The sequence below is a fragment of the Stigmatopora argus genome, chromosome 18 (genome assembly GCF_051989625.1).
Source record: "Stigmatopora argus isolate UIUO_Sarg chromosome 18, RoL_Sarg_1.0, whole genome shotgun sequence".
In the NCBI taxonomy this organism is placed as follows: domain Eukaryota; kingdom Metazoa; phylum Chordata; class Actinopteri; order Syngnathiformes; family Syngnathidae; genus Stigmatopora; species Stigmatopora argus.
The window spans coordinates 9,658,101-9,678,258 of record NC_135404.1 but is presented as its reverse complement, the minus strand read 5'-3'; the positions used below and the strand labels follow the sequence as shown (position 1 = coordinate 9,678,258).

The window sequence follows — 20,158 nt, the reverse complement described above, 5'->3', positions numbered from 1 at the left end:
CCAGTTTTTTCTTCAGCTTTCAACCTTGCATTTTATAGTCCAGTGCTGATTATTTGTGGATTTGTGCTGGTAAATTGGCCTTTGGCTGCAAGCAAGCCCCAATAAGTGGACATTATGTATTAGAACAAACACAATTTTCCTGTAAAAAAAATGTTGGCTGTGGTTTATAAATTAGCTGCACTCAATACTCCAGAAATTAAGGTAAGTAATAGAGAAATATTAACATCATATCAGTGTGAAATACTACAATCAATTAAAAACATCTATAAAATCCACCACGTTTGTTTGTAGTTGCCTGGTGGGAAAATCCAAGGCAAAATTGAATGGAAAGATTTCTATTTTCCAGCGTACACATTGAGGATTAATTAACATGCTGGTAGAGAAGGACGCTAGCTCAGCAGGCCAGAGGAGGAGCTGCTGGCTGACATGACAAAAAGTTCATATTATATGTAGATAATTCATTTTAATGCTTATGCACTCATAAACCCAACTGCAAGTGTTGTCTATTTGCAGAGTTGCGTACAGAGATGACGTGTAACAATTTCAACGACACAATTGAACAGTAAGGGAAACACTTTCTGGAAACAAATTCATGGAAAAGTTAACAGTCATTTATCATGCTATGCATTGTGGCCAATGTGGTGTTAAGAGACATATCAGTCCAGCTGCAAAACAATGCTACAAAGAAAATGACATATGCCTTCTACTTTTCCTCCAGTTTGGTGCATCAGAGGCATACCACTATTCATTTTCAACAGAAATAAGAGATGAGATATGACCATGCCTGAAGTACGTAGTTACACAGCTGTCGTGGTTTCACACATTCACCAAATTAGACGCACATTGACGTCAGCGCTAGTGTGTTAGCCCAAATAAATTGCATTCTACTATGGAAAGGAGTGTGGGAAGTCAGTCTAGGTTGTTTTACTTCACACTCTGTTTGCAGCTTCCCGCTATATACTCTTACACACTGCTGTCGTTCCACAGAACATCCATCGGAAGCTGACAAATGTTCAGCTCCTTACATGCAACACCATCTCTAAAATGATTTGTTTAAACATTTCATGGAGTTAAACTAAGTCCCAACTAAGCCAACTCATTTCTTGTACATCGGCGATTAATCTGAGAGTCGGTCATCCAACCGGCAGTTAGAGTCACAAATCACCGTCATCTTTCAAAGCCTCTACTACATGACTTAAGAAACCCGACCGCCCCAATTCTAAATTTCTTTTAATACACTTCAACTCACAGCCACAGCTAAGCTATAAGCTCATGATTGTTCTTCTGTCATGCTACATGGAGTTATTACAAGAGTAACGATAACTATCAAGTGTCAGGCAAGACTTAGAACATCCTTTTCATGAACAATACTTTCTGATAAACTGCTTGCGTTGCAGAATGGGATTAGATTGATCCAGCCATGCTATAGTTTATCAGTTTGAAGTTTGTAAAAATAGCACGATTGTTGTGGTCTCACAAATCCAGGTGCCTTACAAGGTTGAGACTCTGCAGCCTAGCTCTTCACCTTCATAAATCTTTCAGACAAAGGTTATCATAGGGCCAAGTTTTTGTTCTCCCCAGTCCTCCGAGGTTCCCAGTATTTGAGCTCTCTATGTCGTCACGCTCCATGAAGTTGTAATATTAAAAATGAGCAGGATGATGTAATTCCCTACTGCTCTTAGTGTTAGGAAGATCATTAGTTGTGACGTGTACAGACATTCCCTCTACAATACCTAAGCTCCAAAATGCCTCGGTGTTTATTGTGAGACACTGGACCGCATGTCAGGCTTTTCAACTTGGTAAAGGCCAAGCAACACGCAGACAATTTTTAGCAGATATTGCAAAGTCCAGTCTTTCCCGACAAAACCCCAACGTTCAGTGTGAATTAGATGTTTAAATTGTAACTGGATTCCCTGAAATGTACTGTCCCTAAGAGAGCCCTTTGGACCTCACATGAAATGCAAAACACGTACACTCCTCCCCACAGTCTGCTGGCTCGAATCTGATTGGAATCCTGACGCCATCCTCAATTGTGGCTTCACGGGGTAGCGCAGGGGTGCCCTGTGTATTTCTCTTTCGGGCTTTTTCAAGGCCACAATCATAACACTGGAGGAGGGTCCACCACCACGAGTCCAAGCTTTTAAAAGAAAACTGGCACAGAAGAGAGACCGGCGTCAAAATCCACAAGGAGACCCACTTCAACTATGCAGATGTTAAATTACAGCATATTCATTGCACGTTGCCACAATATTTAACTCGGCAAAGTCCGTGAACACTTCTTAGTAATGTCTGGACACAACACGAGTGTTAAAGTCAAGGTTTTATCAGCTTTTCTTGGTCGGAAAAGAAGCCAACTGGAGATTTTTGTGGCGAATCTGTAATGCAATTGGGCGTTGCTACAATTTGACTGCATATGCAGCGCTTTCTTGGAAATATTAATAGTTTATCTTGGTTAATAAGTGTTCATCATGCTTCTGTGCTGGTGTTACATTAAAAACCAATGATTTTTCTGCAGGGGGTTTTAACTGCTGTGATAATTATGGTATTTCTCCTAATCATTTTTCTCCAAATTACTTCCAGGTTATTATCTCAACCCACCTAAGCATAGTAGAGTGGAATAAAAGGGTTTTGCCCTTGCTAGAATTCTTCAATCTCCCTTTATGGGTAACTTGCCTGCTTCCACGTGATTGCCAGCTTATTGCGAGATGAATTGTGTATATGTCAGCCTCATGCTGCATATGAATGTGAGCTAAACTGAAAGTTAACTGTTTCAAAATCCAGCCACCGCATACAAATTAACTAAGACACTTTTTTTTTCTTCATTTTTGATTCGGTGAAGAATTATCTTTCATTCCAACTCTGTGGAATATCATATAGAGAACAAAGTGTTAACGGGAAAAGGGTTGTTGGATTGAGTTTTTAACTTTAGTGGTCAAGGAATATCACACAGCAAGCATTTTAAATCTCAATTACCTTTAAAAGTACTTTTGAAAAAAGCAGTCAATTGTTTTTTTGAAAAATCTTCCATATTTGATCGAATAAATGTATCCTAACACTTATCCCACAAAAGGGACGGACCTCAACTACAACATAATGTTTTCACTTTTCATTTCAGTCGACTAAAAAAATGAGTCATTTGGGATCCCCATGCCAGTACTGCAGTCTTATAATAATATTGGCAATGGTGCTACTACTTATTGGACGAACAAAGAAAAATGATTATAGTTTTTTCAGTTTTCCAGGAGCATAGATGCCAAAAGCTCAGTTGTGCTTTTCGTTGTACTACGTAAAAAGCACACATTTGCTTTTAAATTGAGCATTATCTGTTCCTAGAGGCCATGTCATAAACATAAAGTTGACCAATCTGTCCAACTCACTAACAAGCAAATCTACCATCATTTTTTTTTACCAGCAAATTTAATGCATCCCGCATTTCACACACCTCAGAGTGCTTAAGATGGTCATTCTGTTAGCTTAAGAACATGTCAATGTGTTTTAACGGTGGGAATTGAATCCACTTGAGGGGCAGAGGTGGAGGAACATTTAGCTTTGGATGGGTATGGCATGTGGAAAACAAGGCTTTCTTTGAGCCATTTTAATTAGCAATGTTCATACCCTGGCTGCTGTCTTTTATGATTGGACCACTGAAAGGCTTTTTGTTGGCCTAATGAAACGTTTTGAGGGTTATGTTCCTGAATTGAACTTTGTTTTCATAAGTGCTCGCACGCGTGCGTGTGCACATGCATGCATGAGCATCGGTTTGCATTTGCGTTTAACACAGTTACTGATGGGCGCCTCCTTTCTTTTTCTGGTGTGTTCCAGTCCTATTGGCAATGCAGCTTTGTTTTGCCTCCTTTGGAAACTTGTTGTTTTAGGGCCTCAGCCATTGCCCATAATTGCTGAAACGAGGTCAGGTATTTGTCTGTCTTTATAATTTATTATGGTGTCCCTTAATAATATGAAATAAGATCAGTGGTTAGAAGAAATCGCAACCTCAGACAGATCACATACTCCAGATAAGTTAAATATGTAGCATCCTGGTGCTTTGACTGGAATTACTTTCTAAACAGTCAACCCTTTGTATAATCTTATTCCCTAAAGACGCTGCGCTTGCCTTTCAATAAATAACATAATTGAAAAACATATAGAGAATCTCCGTGAAGTTTTTGGAAGACCCTGCAGAACAGAGCTTGTAAATTCATCATACATTCAAGATGTAGCCGTGACGAGGACATTCATATTTGAATTTAAAATCAGCAACAGCTCCTTTCCCAGTGTTGTACTTTTTTCTCAAATACCGCAAGTTCTCAAGCAAACCGGGTTAGTCAGGCTAAAGCTTGGTCAAAGTTCACTGTTGATGCTTTTGTGTGTTGTAAGAAGGAGCTCAACGAATGCATTCGTCTTGATTTAATTGCTGCCTTTGTCAAATAACAAACAGGAAAAATTGTGCCAAGCAAGCCAAAGGGGGCTTTAAGCGGAGCAGCCAATGTGTGAGCTTTGCTTTTTGAATTCTGAGAAAATTATTAGGCATTTATAAAAATGAATGCCACTCAGTAGATAACAGGCTGAGTAAAATTCCACATTGGTTTCTGAAATTCTCAATTCAATTTCTTATAATCTCACATTGGTTTGCTTCTTCTTTTTTCAACCTCTCTATGCCCATTATTATCCAGAGCGAGTTACGTGCGCTATACGGTCAAGTGTTGTCGTTGTCTCGCTAAAAGTGGCGTTGATCAAATCACTCGGTGAATTGGGGGAGACAAAAGGTTTTCTCTGTGAATCAATCAATGGATGTAATGGTTCAATTAGAATTGCCATTCAAACCACTCTCTCATCATGCTGTTCACTTTTTGCAGGGAGCAACTTGCCTTTGAGCGGTTTGGACATTTTTGCTCCAACTTGGAATTTAACCAGATTGTTTTGGGGGGTGGTTTATTGTATGCTTGAGCTTTTCATCAGATTCCATCATAAAATAAACATTTCAGCGTCATTGTATCAGTGCATGTAAGTACAAGTTTCGTTAAGATTACTAGACTGGTCTCCCTCCTCCAAGACTATTGCATCATTATACCCTTCTCGTTGGTAGGACGTAGTCCCGGAACAGCTGCTTGGGCGGGCTATAGCCGAGGCTCTCAGGCAGCCAGTTGCCAGTAGATCCCCCTCCGGTATGGCCCACCTGCTTCACATGTTCCGTTTTCCCCTAAAGCCCTCAAAGGGATTCCCTGCAACCCCATATATGTCCAGTTTGACACCGCATGTTTGAAGTGGTGATCCTATACATTCTGCTGCCAATTTAAGTCATCATCTTATTGTCATGTGTTTGATCCGAATCTTTAAAGTCTTACCAGTGCATTTAATGCAATTGTTGGTCATGACCCAAACTCCAAACTAACTGTAGTCTTAGACAACTATTAATTACAATCATTGATGAGACAAATAAATTGCCAATTTTTCTGATGTATTTTTATTTTTTATTTTTCAAACCACTGTCAATGTCAAGGAGCATTAGCATCAATGGATGTCGGTAGCTGGCATGCACAGCTCAGTGGTACTAATTTAATTTAAAAGCCCTTGAAGGAGGGGTCAGGCCTTAATACCACCAATTAAGGGTTTCTTTGCCATCTGATGAAAATCCCACACCTCGTTTATGTGAGTCATACTGGAAAATATGCCTCTTTGTCTTTGAGGTCGACCAAGTCTTTGGAGATGCTGGCACAGGGTCAGTCGGAGAGACTGTGGGAGTGGGAGAGAATGTTTTGGAGGGGCTGCGAGGGGTTGGTCAAACAGATAAGCCGCCCTATGAGGTCATTTCAATGAGAAAACTGCCCTCTGCAATATCTTTTTTACAAAAACAGGTGGTAATGTGTGTTGTGTTCGGAATTTGTTTCAAAAAAACTTGGAAAAAATAAAGGACATGCAGGGATTTTAATTCCTTTTAATGAGGGTTAAGAGCATTCGAGACATATGGCTTGTTAGAATTTAAGCTCTTATCTCAAGGTTCAGTCAAAAGGGTATAAGAAAAAATGCTGACTCCTTAATTAGTGGTTCTAGGTTTGGAAAAGTGCTTAAACTTTGAATAAATAGCTTGACTTGCTGCCTGACTTAATACTTGGTGGTTGTTAGATGGAGAAACCCAACATTATACATGCGCACTGGATAAAACGTTTGTTTAGATTTAATTTTGACCCGTCCTATTTTCTACTCAACGTCAAACTGAAACATTGGCAAACAAGTCAAGTAGATTAACATGTATTTGTATTTTTTTCCTGTTAAAATGATTTGGAAAATACGAGGCACTGTCTACAACTCTTACTGCAACCTCATGTCTCCTCTGGGAAATTTGGCATTGTCAGAGTGTTTGGTAACTTCAACGGAAATATATTTCAAAAAGACGTGTGTCCGACAAATAATATTTCACATTGATTGAATAATTTGTCATTAAAAATGTGTTTTAGTACTTTACATGAATCTGCGGGACTGACTTGGTTATATTTTTGCCATCAATAATATCTTACAGTCATTGCTCTTTTTGTTAGGCTGCCTATTTTCTTGTTTGCAATTATCTTTTTTTTTTCCCCTGACAAGAAGAAGAAAATGAAGCATTTTAGCTGCAGCACTAAATCAAACTGCAGTACCGTAATTTTTTGGACTACCAACCAAATCATGCATAACGACGAGGGGGAAAATAATATATGTCACATTTTAGGGAGGGCATTTTTTATTTGACCCGAAAAAAAGAATAAACGTTAAAGTAAAAATAATTACATTGAGATGAACCGGTTAAATAGACATCTGTTAATGTAACATTTTCAGTTTTTGGGGGGTAACTATAGCCTGAAAAAACAACATAACAGGCTTTCAGTAGTCATAGAGGAAAAAGAAAAATGTATATATTTATAAGTCTCACTTGAGTATTGGTCGCCGGCTTGGCCAAACTATGGAAAAAAAGTGACTTATAGTCCATAATATATGGTATTTAATTAGAAAAAAAAGGCTCAATAAGAATGAATTTTAAAAGAAAAAAATTAGTAGGGAAAAAAAGTGAACCCCATATGCTGAAATGTCATCCCAAATATACACATTTTCTTAAATCAGAAAAATGCAGTTTCTTGATAATTGTATTCCTCCTTCTTTCCCAAGGTCGGACTTTGGAATCTCCAAGTTTACCCATCGTCTCTCCCTGAAAGAACGTCCAGCCAAAGCTGAGAAGACCGTGTCTGAACAAGCGCATTCCTACAGGCGACGCTCGCTGAGTGTGGATTGGTGAGTGCAAAGACCTTATTTATCAGCCCGATTTATTCTGTGCTGTGAGGGCAGAGAATGAGTGGCGGTTACAGGGTCTCGTTCTGTGTTTGGTTGGAGAGCACCCAGCATCTTCAGTGGCGCCAGCTCATCTCGCTGCGCTCCAGTCGGCAGGCAGGCGCTAAAAGGAAGTCTGAAAGCGTTCCATGGCGAGGCCGCTTTCACTTCCCCGTCGTCAATCCTTCTTATTCTTCCCCCTTGTTGCCTAGCCTCCGCTCGTTTATTGACCCATTCATACTGCCATACGCTCGTCTGGCATTTTCACTGAACTTCCTGTTGTGTATTCTTGGCTCTTCTTGCCACTGGGAAAAGAACCTCATTTGCCCGCTTTAGCAGTCGTGGACCTAAGTGGTTTCCGGGTTTTTGTCTCCATGGCAACAATAGTACTTGCAGAAACAGACGCGCCTAACGAACATGAACTAGCACAATTCCTAAACATAGCCAACTATATAAGGACATTAAAGTTTAATGGGGATTATGGTCCAAAGATAGCATATTAACAAAAAAATTAGCCACGACTGTTATGTCGGTGGCATAATTTTACCGTAAAATGACCCTAAAATGAGTACTTATGTACACCTTGAAAAATGACTAGACCATGGGGTGCTATTTTTACTGTTTTAAGTTAATTTGCGTTTTCTTGAAGAAAAAAAAACGTACAGTGAAAGAAAAAAATCGTACAGGTTCCCTATTCTTCTCCAGAGTCATGTAAGGACCTACTGTAAGGTTGTAAGAGGTCTTTTGTCGACCTTACAGGGCTTAATGTGTGGTCTTAGGGTTCATGTCACGAACCACTGTGTGGTCTATCAGCGGGATAGCAGTGTTAAACGTATGGGCTTCGCCGTGTACGTGTAGTGTGAGGTCCTTGACTTTTTAACGGCTCTTAGTTTTTTTTTTTCCTGTTGCATTGCTAGCGAAAGCGACCCGGACTACTTTACGTACTGATTGATGTGGTCTGCTTTTAATGAAACGCAGTGGCAAGATTGGACATGCTCATTTACGAGAAAGTGGGGAGCTTGTTTAAAGCTGGATTTCGACTTTCTCTGGGGTGAGCCACCATTACGAGAGCGTGACCGCTCTTTTTGTGACATCATAAACCTGGGAACCTGGGAGGAGACATTGAATACAGAGTCATACTACTGGGAGGCCAAGCTAAATGAGCCCAGCTACTGACTGGACAAGCGGCATTTCTTTGGAACGCAAAGTCATTGGCATTGAATCTATTCAAAAGCTCCAATGAATCATTAAAATTCCATGGCTTTTGCACTACTTCCTAAAACTTGTGTTCATTATTGAAGAATGTTAATCATTCATTCATCTTCCCAGCCACTTATCCTCAACGAAGTAGGTTTGTAAAAATCCTACTTGAACTTTGGATGACTGTACCAATCACAATGCATATTGAGTATGAGGCTTAGGAAGGCGTTAGCGCTATTTAATGACAGTAAACTTATCGTGCAGCGCACAGCTGGGCTTAGAGATGGCGTGGTTGCACCTGTTGATTTGGTCGCTGTCTTACTGATAAACTTGAGAAACCGTAGCAGAGCTTTGTTGATGTTCGTTCAGTTGCTACAATATTGAGCATGTGGCATTCTGCTCTTATTTTATTGTTTCTTATCACATCTGGGCCTGATGCAGTTGGGATTGATTCTTGTTGTGTGTGGCACTTGAGGTTTTCTAAATCCTACATTGGAAGGATGTTACGATTATCTGGTACTAGCATGTGGGATTTTTTTTGTGTGTGTGTGTAGTCTTTCATGCCATCAGAATTCAATCCCCAGAAACTCATGTAGTGTAAGGTCACCATTAGATAAATCAATGTGTGTACCTCGAGGCCAACACTGTCCCAACAACTGATGGCAATCATTTAATTTTATACTGTGAGAAACATCAAATGGACCAGTGGTTGCCCTTAGCAGTGAAGCAATCTTACGAGCCTTAACGATGATATATCTAGTGGTAAAAGTTTATGTTGAGTTGGAAGCGGGTTCTCACAATTCAGGATTTTGTGAGGCAGGGGAGCCACAAGTGTAAAGCAAGAAACGCTTTTATAAAATCCAAACAATATAATTGTTATTGATGAGATTAGTAGATTGGTTTATTGAGTGACGGAAAGCTGTAGAGTGAAGGTTTTATGGCAGTTAACATTGTGTTTACAATATCAATCATTAATATTGCTATATGTACAAAAGCAGGCTAAAATGAAAGGAAATTTACAGTTTAACATTAAATTCGGTATCTTTCTCCACAAAGTTTTTATTATTACTTCTCATGTATCATTGGTAGTTGGAGCTCTATGTCCAAATCAAGATAAATAATTCATCGTGGCCTAATGTTAGTTTTCGTTCAACCCAAGGTTTATTGCAAAGAAGATTTTGAGATTTACTACTTCAGCACCACAGACAGTACCACCTATTTATTTATCCATGACTCCATTTGGCTCTCGTTGTGAAACACAACCATTGTTGTTGTCATTTCCAACAAAACTGCTTACTACTATGGTTTCAGGAAACACGTGTATACGCCTATCCAAAGACAAATTCATGCTAAACTGTGAGTAAATGGCTATTTATATTTACATGGTTATGTAATTCTGTCAATCAGAGGAGGATTGGGATTAGAAATGTTAATGGTATTTCATTTCCTAAAGTTAACCACATGGTCCCAATAATTATTTTACCCAGGCAGTCTTTCTAAATGAATTGCAAAGTGACTATACATGAATTTGAATGCGGCATTGAAGTCCAGTTGTTTTGTATGCATGTTTGCCTTCTGTGTATACAAAGGCTTAATCATAGAGGAGAGAATAAACTTCATCTACAAGGCCCCCGCCTGAGCGCCTCCCTTCATCGCTCTCCCAGATAAACAGCCGTGGGACTTTAAACATGGCGCCCGGTCGGCGTGTGACTGAGAGAACGGGCCAACTGGTGGCTTCAGTCCGTGGCCAAGGGTCACCTCCGCCCCTCTCTTGTCCGTGGCTGGGTGGGTGGCATATGGCGGCCCAGGCGGGGACCCCTTTGGAGTGATACATACACTCACACTGAGAGACACACAAGGCCTGGAGCCACCCAGGCTGGGCCCTCAATCGCCCGTGGGAGACATGGTGTCACCAAGCCTCTGAGAGAGGAGGGGTCTTGTTTGTGTGGACGCTTGTGTACGTGTGTGTGTGAGATCCATCCTCAGATGTCCCCCCCTTCCTGAGAACATCAGCAGTGAGCCACCACCACATACCCATGGCGACTCCGCTGTCTCTGCTCATCAAAATTAAGAGATTTACCTCTGCCAGCACACACAGACACTAACATCGAGCCAACAGGTGGCAAGCCTTGCTCAGCACAGCAGGCCCACCTCAAAGGTTAAACATACAACGGACCGCCTACTCTTTCCCTTCTACTCTCCCCAGGGGGGACGAGAAAATGCACGGAAGGACGAGATGAAAAAGCGTCAGGAAAAAAAGAGGTGAAGAGATAAACATGGCCACGCGGTAGCGGGCGACGCACCGTCCTCTAGGCACGCGTACGCGGCGCCCATGCCCGTGGTCTTTCACAGTTTGTTCCAACTCGCCAATTATGCACACAGCTCACACTTCAAAGCGAGTCATGTATGAGTTAATTCCTACAAGGTTGTGTTACCCTTTTAATAACTGTGACCGGCAGCAGATGGGACCCAAGATCAGTACCACCGCTGCAATCGCGACACTCTTTTAGCATTTCGCGGCAAACCGCAGGAAAAGTTCACTGCACGACTAGAGCAGCCCTGTATATGTAATTAGTGAATGTAAAAGAAAGAGTGCTAGAATATGACTAAGGGAAAAAAATGACAACTAGAAGAGTATCCCTTGTTAAAACAGTGTGAGTCAATGTCACCTGAAAATAACCTTATCGAGCATGCATTTTTCTTGGGAGTAACCCTCAAGACTAACAGCCTGGAAAAGCATCCCAATAAAAGAGGACTTGTAGCTCAGTTTCTCATAACGTTTGCTCTTTTTTGTCGTATCATAAACTACTTAAGGTTTATCACTCTTTTAAAGAGTTAGTTCAGCATCCTTTCAGATTGGAAAGTTAAACAAAATAAAGTGACAGCTGTGAGCATATACGTTCATCTAACCTGGCATTTTAGAATCTGACAGATCCTGCTTCTGAAAAAACAAAGTTGTGCTGCAGCAGCCTCCCTAATTATCTACCTTTTGATTTAGATTTTTGCAAAGCTCAAAGGTTTTTTTTTCAAGGTCATCATTTTGAGCACAGGGCAACAGGAAGATGGCCTTGACAGCCCAGGTGCAAAAGATACCAGAAAAATCCTTTTAAGAGAGCTTAAAGGAGCAGCAGCAAAAAAAAAAGAAAAAAAAAACTTTAGACTTCAGATTGGCTGCTTCAAAAGATATTTGTGACACTAGTCCAGTAACTTTCCTAACACACCATAGTCATGTACAGCAATATCTTGCCTGGTCCCCAACTTAAAAAGTTATTTTCAAGCCCTCACTTGCAAAAAAAAAAGTCCAGTTAAAAGAACACTGAATGTGCAGCCAAGGAGAACTAAATTAGATTTTGCATGCTTTGTCTGTTTTTGAAGAAAATAACTAATGTTTGAATGTGATACCTCGGTATTGAATTACTCTTAATTTCCGGTCAACTCCCATAAATTCAAGTCATTCCTATGGAAAGTTTCCAATTTGGAATATTTTCAAAATTCCTTAGTTTATATTCCCACAGAAATGTTCCACCCCTTTGCAATCTAAACATGCATACACAGGAATTTTCTAATGAGGCTGCTTATCAGATTTTCTTCTCAAATCCCAGCTCAAATGAATGTTGCCGGTCAGGTACCCGACTTCCAGGTCCTTTTAACCTTTTGAATGAGCGGCGCACATGTGGTGAACTCGTCCCGCCGTAACGACACCTTTGGGAGCTGAATTGAAAAGCAATGCTGAAACCCGAACACAAAACCAGATACATCACTCCATAAAACAGCTTCCATATAAATGCGACCCGAGAGATTGGAGTAATTCTCATTGTCTTTACTGGCCGGTGCATTAAGCGAAACTTCACATGCGACTGCTGGGGGCGACCGCACACATGCCTCTGTTTTAATATCCAGCAAAACGGGACACGTTTGTTGTGTTGCCATGTCGACGGAGCGAGAGACGCCGGAGGTCAGCGTGTTGGCATGGCCTCACGTTGCTTAAAAGCTGATAAGAGCCAAACTGAGTGGACGCCTAAATGAATCTAGTAATAAAGCCGCCATCTCTCCATGCTCTCTCCCTCCTTCCACTGTGTGTGTGTGTGTGTGTGTGTGCGCTCTGTGTCCAAAATCCTGGTTGCTTCCAGCCTGTCTGGTGCCAAGACTCGGATTTCAGAATTTCCTTCTACAAGCCACATTTAGAGCGGCCAGCGTACTCTCTGTGCGCGTGCATGTGTATGTGTGTCCGTTTCGCAACATTCTCCTCTCACTGTCTCCCGGCCTGCCACCCTGTTTTCTTTGAGCCAGTCTTAAACGCCAAGCTAAAGCGTTTTCAAGTCGTCTTTATTTGTAATCTTTCCATTCTTCGCTCAAAATGAACACCCTACGCGCCGCCTACCCTGGTGGAAAGTCGCTGCCGTGGATAATTTTAGCAAACACATCATTCAATCAGAAAAATAAGGAATAACCCATTACTAATGTATATATAAACATTGAACCAACGTATAACCGGCCCCCGGGGCCTTTGCCAAGCACTTGGGGGGGAAAAACATAAACATGCCTAATAGCATTTAGAAAAATATAGATTAAAAAATTCCATCATGTCAAACGGTGATTGAGGGAAATGTATGACTCAGGTCTGCGTCAGTGCCCTGAGGGGGGCATTTTTGTTTTAAACTACACAAACGTTTCATGAACATCGAACAATATTTCTTACTTCCGCTCAAGCGTACTGTCTGAAAACTTTTTGAACAATGGGTGTTCAAAATTGCTCAGCCATGTGCATGACAACTTGGAGTTACCCGATTAATAGGTATTTTTCATAGCTTACCTTATTAGCATGTCAAGACACTAACAGACCATCAAAAAAATCGAGAAAGAGCCTCGGGTTATACTGAAACACAATTAACATTGAGAATAATTATTCCGATTTCAATGTCTAACAGTGATGTGATTTCTACACTCGTGTTGCTTCCACACATTCTAATCACAATGTAAAAACCACACACTAACGTCAAAGCCATTATCTCTTCAGTGGAAATGATCATGCATGCAATTGCCGATTTGACTCGCAATAGACGTTTAATGGGCGCAAACAGCAGTGCCGAAAGTAAAATCATATGTTTAGCACGTGATTTCTCGATGTTTGTATTTTTCATTTTGTAGACAAACCAATTGTCTTGACAACAGCCATTTTGAACTTTTTAATTTTTCTTTTTTTCTGGCACTTGTGAGCATACCCTGTGCATTTCGCAATGGAACTGTCGAATGGTCATATTGGGCAGAATTTTCCACTCGGCTACCCGCGTTGACATGTTTTTGAGATAGCCCCACTCATGAGCTGTTAAGTACATACTTGTGGCTCCTTTTAAATGAACTCCAACAACTCTGCAATCCTTTAACCAGTTGGAGCTTTTTATATACAAGGTTTTCACATCATCGCTGTCAGGGTTGAAGAAAGTGTACATACATTAGAGACCTCAACTTTGCGTGACTTCATGGTCTTTGCATTCCCTGTCTGGGGAAGAATGATGGTTGTTTGTTCATTGTGATCACTGCATGAGCTCACAGTTGATGTGTTTGTTGTGGCATAAGTTATGGCTTTTTGGGTCAGACTCTTCCAAAATGGCTGTTTCTTTGGTAAACAGATGACACTGCAGGGGGAATTTAGAAAAACGACTTGGAGCAATTATTTGCATTTTAAATTTAAAGTTATTATGTATACATGTCAAACATGCATGATAGAGATGGGAATGAAACATTTCTATGAACAACCCAAAGAACATATTTTATTAGATATAGTAGTCTTAGGTAACCCACAAAACATTTGTTCATTTGTGGGGGTTTGGGACAAAATGTTTGTAAATTTTCATCACAGCAAAAAAGAATTGCCCAAAAGGCATAGTTTGAAAAATTATTTAATCCGGTCATTCGCGTTGACTGCTTTTGTTACCAACCATAACAAAAGTGCTTGTTTCATCCCTTACTTCCAGATTTGTCTTTGGGAAATGACATCCCAATCTGATATGTAAGATGGAGCATCTCTTTGAAAGTCCAGCCTCACTCTGATGTCGTCAGAGAGTGATGGGGCACCATCCTGCCGACAGAAAAAAAGTCATCTGTTCCATCTCAGGCAAATAACAATAAGCCCGGGGCCGGATTCCGATGGGCTTTCTCTTTGAAATGGGATACCGACACACGCATTACAAATATATCTCGTTTTATCTTCCGGGCCAGGCCCATGGAAAAATTATTCCAAATACCTGCCACGCTTTATCTGGAATAGGTTCGACCCGGCCGGGAACACGAGGATGTCTAAAATAAGTCGTCTATTACGGGAGGGAGTGGAGATGGATGGGACAGAGCGGGAAGGGACAGGGATCGCGGGGGTATTTTAGGTGTATAGGCCCAGTGAAAAAGGCCTTGTTGCAAGGGGCTGCTTAAACGGCGTCGCCGCTGTCAGCTGTCTTTCGGCCCGGCCCGCATGTGCAATGGGAGGGTTTGTGTGCGCAAGCGTGCTCGTGTGGACTCACACGTCCATAGCGGAGCGGCAATATAAATAATATTTTTCCTACAGATGTTCTCGACCTGACAAATTTGCTCATGGCCTTTTGAATGCTTTTGACATATGTCAACGTGGCCCATCCTGACTCCAATCTCTTTATTTACCTTTTTTGCTAGCCAGACTTTTCACATCACTTTGTTGGTTTTGCAATTCATCTAATGATGTTGTCTGAACGCATTTTCATATGATGTTTTAGCTGGCATTCAAACATTTGAACTGAATTTTTTTCTAGGAACACGAGATGAACTCTGGTGAGATGTTACAATCTGACGTTAAAAAAGTTAAAATCTGGTATAAAACTCTTGTTTTTGTGTTGTAATATTTAATAGAGACCTACCCAGCTTTAGAGGAACAACATTGTGCTTAAGTGTAATCAAATATTCAATACTTCAGAGCTATAGCTTCTCTGCAACATTATATTGAGTTCAGGACGCGTCTCTCTCAGGTTTATATCCTGAAGATTCCCTAGAAAGTCAGAATTAAGTGTATTTTTGCATGATTTTGCGCCCTAGCGCTCTAATTTTCAAATACTCCGAGGGAACGACAGTAGGAGTTTCTGCCAAAGACTTGTCAGGCTAATTTCCCGTGACATCATCTTAAAGCAGAACTGAAAAGTTTTTCTTTCCTGGATATTGTCTTGAGATTCATGTGTCCATTGAAACTTTTCGTTCCACATTCTCAGATGGAAGTAGTTTCACTCTCGCAATTCTCAGTCCAATTCCACGTGACATGGCCTTGACAGGGTATTTAAAAGATGTCCGACACGGAGTACACGCTATTTGGCTACGCAGTTATCATCACTTTACCAGATTAATTAAAGGCCGATGAAGATGTGAAACATGAGACAGCTGGTAAGGGGATGAAGGGTGCAGGAAGATGAATGAGACCCAGAAAGGAACAGAAGGGGAGAAAGCTGTTGAAAGTTACCACTTGAGGGCTTCATTTATCTTCCTGGCTCCCGTGTGGTGCGTGGGACCTATCGCATAGTCTGTCACCGTCGCCTGTAGGCTCGTGCTGACATTTCCTTCAGCGGCTGAGTGTGCGCCGACACCACTGAGCAGACGCGCCTCGACAGGGTTCCCATGACGGACTGTAGAAGGAGCATATTCTCCATACCAGCCGTCCCAAGACACAAGAGGCCAAAAAGACGCTTATCTGTTCGAAAGAGGTGAGGCTGAAGAGCGAAATTTCAGACACGACGACTCGGATGCAAGGATATGACATATTTAGCTGTAAACAATAAGCAGAAAGTTAAAAAAAACTGGCAAGGTATTAATCATTTTTGGTTTTAACAACACATTTTATCGATTGTGGCCTTTGAAAAGGTTCAGCAACTGACATTTTTGGCCTGAAATTTCGTGCGCTGTGAGTCATCTCCATCACTATGTGCGACTGGGTAGAGAATGAAGGTGGCATTGTGATGTTTACTGTAAGCTCAGAGTCATTCAACCTTTTTCCCCCTCCTTTGTTCGTGCAGGGCTGATTCAGCCAAGATGACGCAGCCCATGAGGGGCGACCAGGCCCACCAGCCTACCCCGGCTCGCAAGTCAGCCAGCCTGTCCTCGCCAAGTGCGGCTCGCCGCCTGTACCGCAACTTGTCTGGAAAGTTCCGTGTTAGCACCAACCCCTCTGCCCTGGAGGACAGCGTGGTGTCAGGACGGGGAGGAGACAAGGAGAGGTTGCGCAAAACCACCGTAGTAAGTGCTAGGGAACGTCGGGAAAAAATAATAAGCACATGGGTCGTGGTTGTCTAAAAATAGCCTGGGAAGCAGGTAGTAACATCACATGCTCCTGAGCGCCTGCTTTTTTTTGCAGTCCAATGACTTTAAACACTGTGGTTGTGTGAATTCACTGATACAATTCAGCAGTATTCTTCTTGAATGCCCCACAAACTGTCTTTGTGTCACAGTTCCAGAGCAATGAAGCACTCTTTGAGGCAGTGGAGCACCAGGAGTTGGACTTGGTGCAGTTGTTGCTCTCCCAGTACAGCTTAGAGGAGCTGGACCTCAACACACCAAACAGTGAAGGCCTCCTGCCACTCGATATCGCCATCATGACCAACAATGTACCCATGGCAAATCTCTTACTCCGGGCTGGTGCAAAAGAAAGTCCGCACTGTGAGTACCAACACGTCAAATCTCGTCCAGTCACTAACTGTCATTAATAGTGATAAAGGTCTCATCCATTATAACTGGTAGGATTGAATGAAGGAATGTTCATTTGCTGAAACCGAACCAGTTGGAATGAATTGGGTGTCTACTAGTGATGACATGCCTGGGTAAAATAGACTAGATGTCTATTGACATCAATGGTCTCCAATAACTTACAAACAGACAAAAACACTGCCATCAAGATTACATGTTTAAATGTGTGGGTGTGTTTTTTAAAATGTTTTTTGCTTAAGAGGTATGTCCATCCATCGAACCGAGACCTTGATTGTTGAATGTCGCCATAGCAACTGTTGTAAGTGGAAAAGGAATGTTAATGAAGCTTAGGCATTCAATGTAGTTTTGTCACAACATGGTTCGCAGCAGTCACCGATTATTTTGCGCTCCAGCTGACGCCTTGGAGGCAAAGAAACAGAGGTTGCCATAGATGCACAGTGCGATTTCGGACACCGCTAAAATAGCTCATGGCATTGCCCAAAGCAATGAATCCTACCTTCACTGGCTCCATTACACATATTCCTACCTTGTGTTCCTTTGGCCGGTGATGTTGAATGTGGCTGTGTAAGGGTGTGTAGGTTTTGTGTTAGTCTGGCTGTCTGCATGTGTTGTGCGTCTGTAGGCAAGGGTAAACAGTATGTTGTCTGTGTAGGTGTGTTTATTGTCTGTATGCATATTTGCATTGGTCAGTGTGGTTAGCCATGTGTTGTGCGGTTTTCCAAATATTGCCATGTATTATCTGGCTGTACACAGTATATTGTGCATCTATTGTTGTGTTGTGTGTCTTTGTGCATGTTTATTATTTGCATGTGTGGGTGTATGTTTGCATATGTGAGTTCTTGTGTATCTTTGTGAGTTTGTAATGTGTTTTGGCAGCACAGAATAGATAGGTGCAGTGATGTGCAAAATTTGCTGCTCCTTTCTTCTGCTAATGATTAGAACGTGCCCGTTGGGCTCGTGGTGAGAAACACGTACTACACACACGTCCATACATTTGATCCAGACCCCTTGTAAAGGTGTTTTTAAATTAAGAACACTTGACGGGAACCGTGATGTTTGGTGAAAATAATCTCTCGATTGCACCAAGTTTTATAGGAAAGAAAGAACATGTACGTTTTTTAAGGAAAGATTGGTCATGGAAATAAATAAATGCATTGAAATACAAGTTAAACGGATAACATGACTGTGCTCGTAACTCAAAACACTCAAATCAGCTATTGTTTGTTGCTTAAAAGGCTCTAAAACTGCCACGTAGATGTTAATCGTTGGCATGCCAATGGTGGATTTCATTGTATATTAGCATTAAGCTCAGGGGGTCTTCTGGCAGTTGTTCTACAAAAACTTTAGAGGTTAGTTTGTCAGGAAACTTCAACTAGGAGTGGAATTTAACTGTTTAAAGCCTGTTTTTCTTCAAGATTTTTTTCCACTGCCAACACAGCATTGGTATCTTGAGTTCTCAATCAAGCCGATCGATGGCTCGTGTCTAGAAAGGCCGGACATGCGAGTCCAACTCTGCAGCTATATCCAGCAATCCACGAGTCCATTTCCAAATTAGGATTTTAGAGCTAGCTCACTAAGTCCTAGCCTGAACCCTGACCTTAAACCTCAACCCCAGCTGTTGCATTACCGAGCAGTCGAAAGTGTGCACGGGGGCCAATCAAAGTGAACAACTGAGCCCGCATTGGAGACACTCGTATTAGAAGAGAAGCCCACAGCCACCGACGAGACACTAAAGGGGCCACGCAATCAAACAGCCAGATGGACATTTTGACACACAGAGCTTTAAACTTACTGTCAACAGTGGAATCTAACGCTCAACAGTGGAATCCACTGTGAACAAACGCAGGCCACTCAGACTAAACACAGACTCACACCAGTCCCAAACACTTGGTGAGTGAGGGGCCGCCAAAAGAAGTACAATATGCTATTGTCTTCTCATAGCTGAATACTGTAATTTTGGATTGATTGGGAGAACACAGTTTGGATCACAGTAGAAGAATCCTGTCTACATGGTCATCAATTTTAATGTTAAATTACTTTAAAGTTAAAGTACAGATACCTGGATTAAAATGTAAACATTCTTTCATCATTCATCATTCTTTTTTTTTTCTTCTTAAAGTTAACAAAGCATTTGTATTGTATCCTACAACAGTGATTAGAATAACAGTCTTCTGTCCTGCGATTTTGTTTTGTTTCATTTAGGGTGAAATAATTGATTGTGATTGTCCACATTGTTTTAGTCAAGCGCCAGCCCCTTTGAGACCAAACATTCCTCTCGTGGAGGCTCTTTGGCGCTGCGGTTCATGATTTAAATAGATCAAAATGTTCCACCACTTCTGCAGGGAAAGAAAAAAAAGCTTAAAGCGGCAATCTAAATGTATGCTCCCACCATTTTGTTTTCCCCAAGAAGAGCAATTGTCTCACCAACCGCGCTCAATTTCACACAATTTTCGCTGTATTTTGGAATGCCTCAAAAGTCCATTAAAATGTTTATTGGGACATCAAAAAGTGTGCTGCAAAAACATTTCTTAGGATTTTCGACTGGGATATTGTGATATTCTTTAATTCCTTGCTTGGTTATTAACTCAGCTTATGCACAATTGTTGCAAAAGGAGAAATTCAAATGATTAGAAAATTACATATTCTTTGACAATCACACCAGGTTTAATGGTTGAGCAAGAAAATAACCTTTTTTAATGTTTTTTTTGTGCGCATGTGTTTTAGTTGTGAGTTTGGAAGGCCGAGCGGTCCATCTGGCCACCTTAGTGCAGGAGGCTGAGCAGCGTGTGTCAGAGCTTCAGACCCAAGTCGGCGGCGAAGTTGCCGGAGAACGGGAGGAATCGGACCGGGAGAGACAGCTAAAAGCCTGGGAATGGCGGCTGAGGCTATTCAGACGCATGCAGACGGGTTTTGAGCACGCAAGTAAGCTTTCTGCGAGACTTTGATG

The 20,158-nt window shown here is 41.5% G+C and overlaps 1 protein-coding gene across 5 annotated transcripts in view; it reads left to right on the top strand.

Moving 5' to 3' along the window:
• Positions 1-20,158, top strand: part of ankfn1b (ankyrin repeat and fibronectin type III domain containing 1b) — an 89,217-nt gene that overhangs the window by 54,793 nt on the left and 14,266 nt on the right. For all 5 annotated transcript variants that reach the window (XM_077626515.1, XM_077626514.1, XM_077626513.1 and 2 more), the window contains 4 exons: positions 7,141-7,263; positions 16,524-16,743; positions 16,956-17,163; positions 19,936-20,133. In XM_077626515.1, the coding sequence (XP_077482641.1) occupies positions 7,141-7,263; positions 16,524-16,743; positions 16,956-17,163; positions 19,936-20,133 (749 nt within the window). The remainder of the gene's footprint in view (positions 1-7,140; positions 7,264-16,523; positions 16,744-16,955; positions 17,164-19,935; positions 20,134-20,158) is intronic.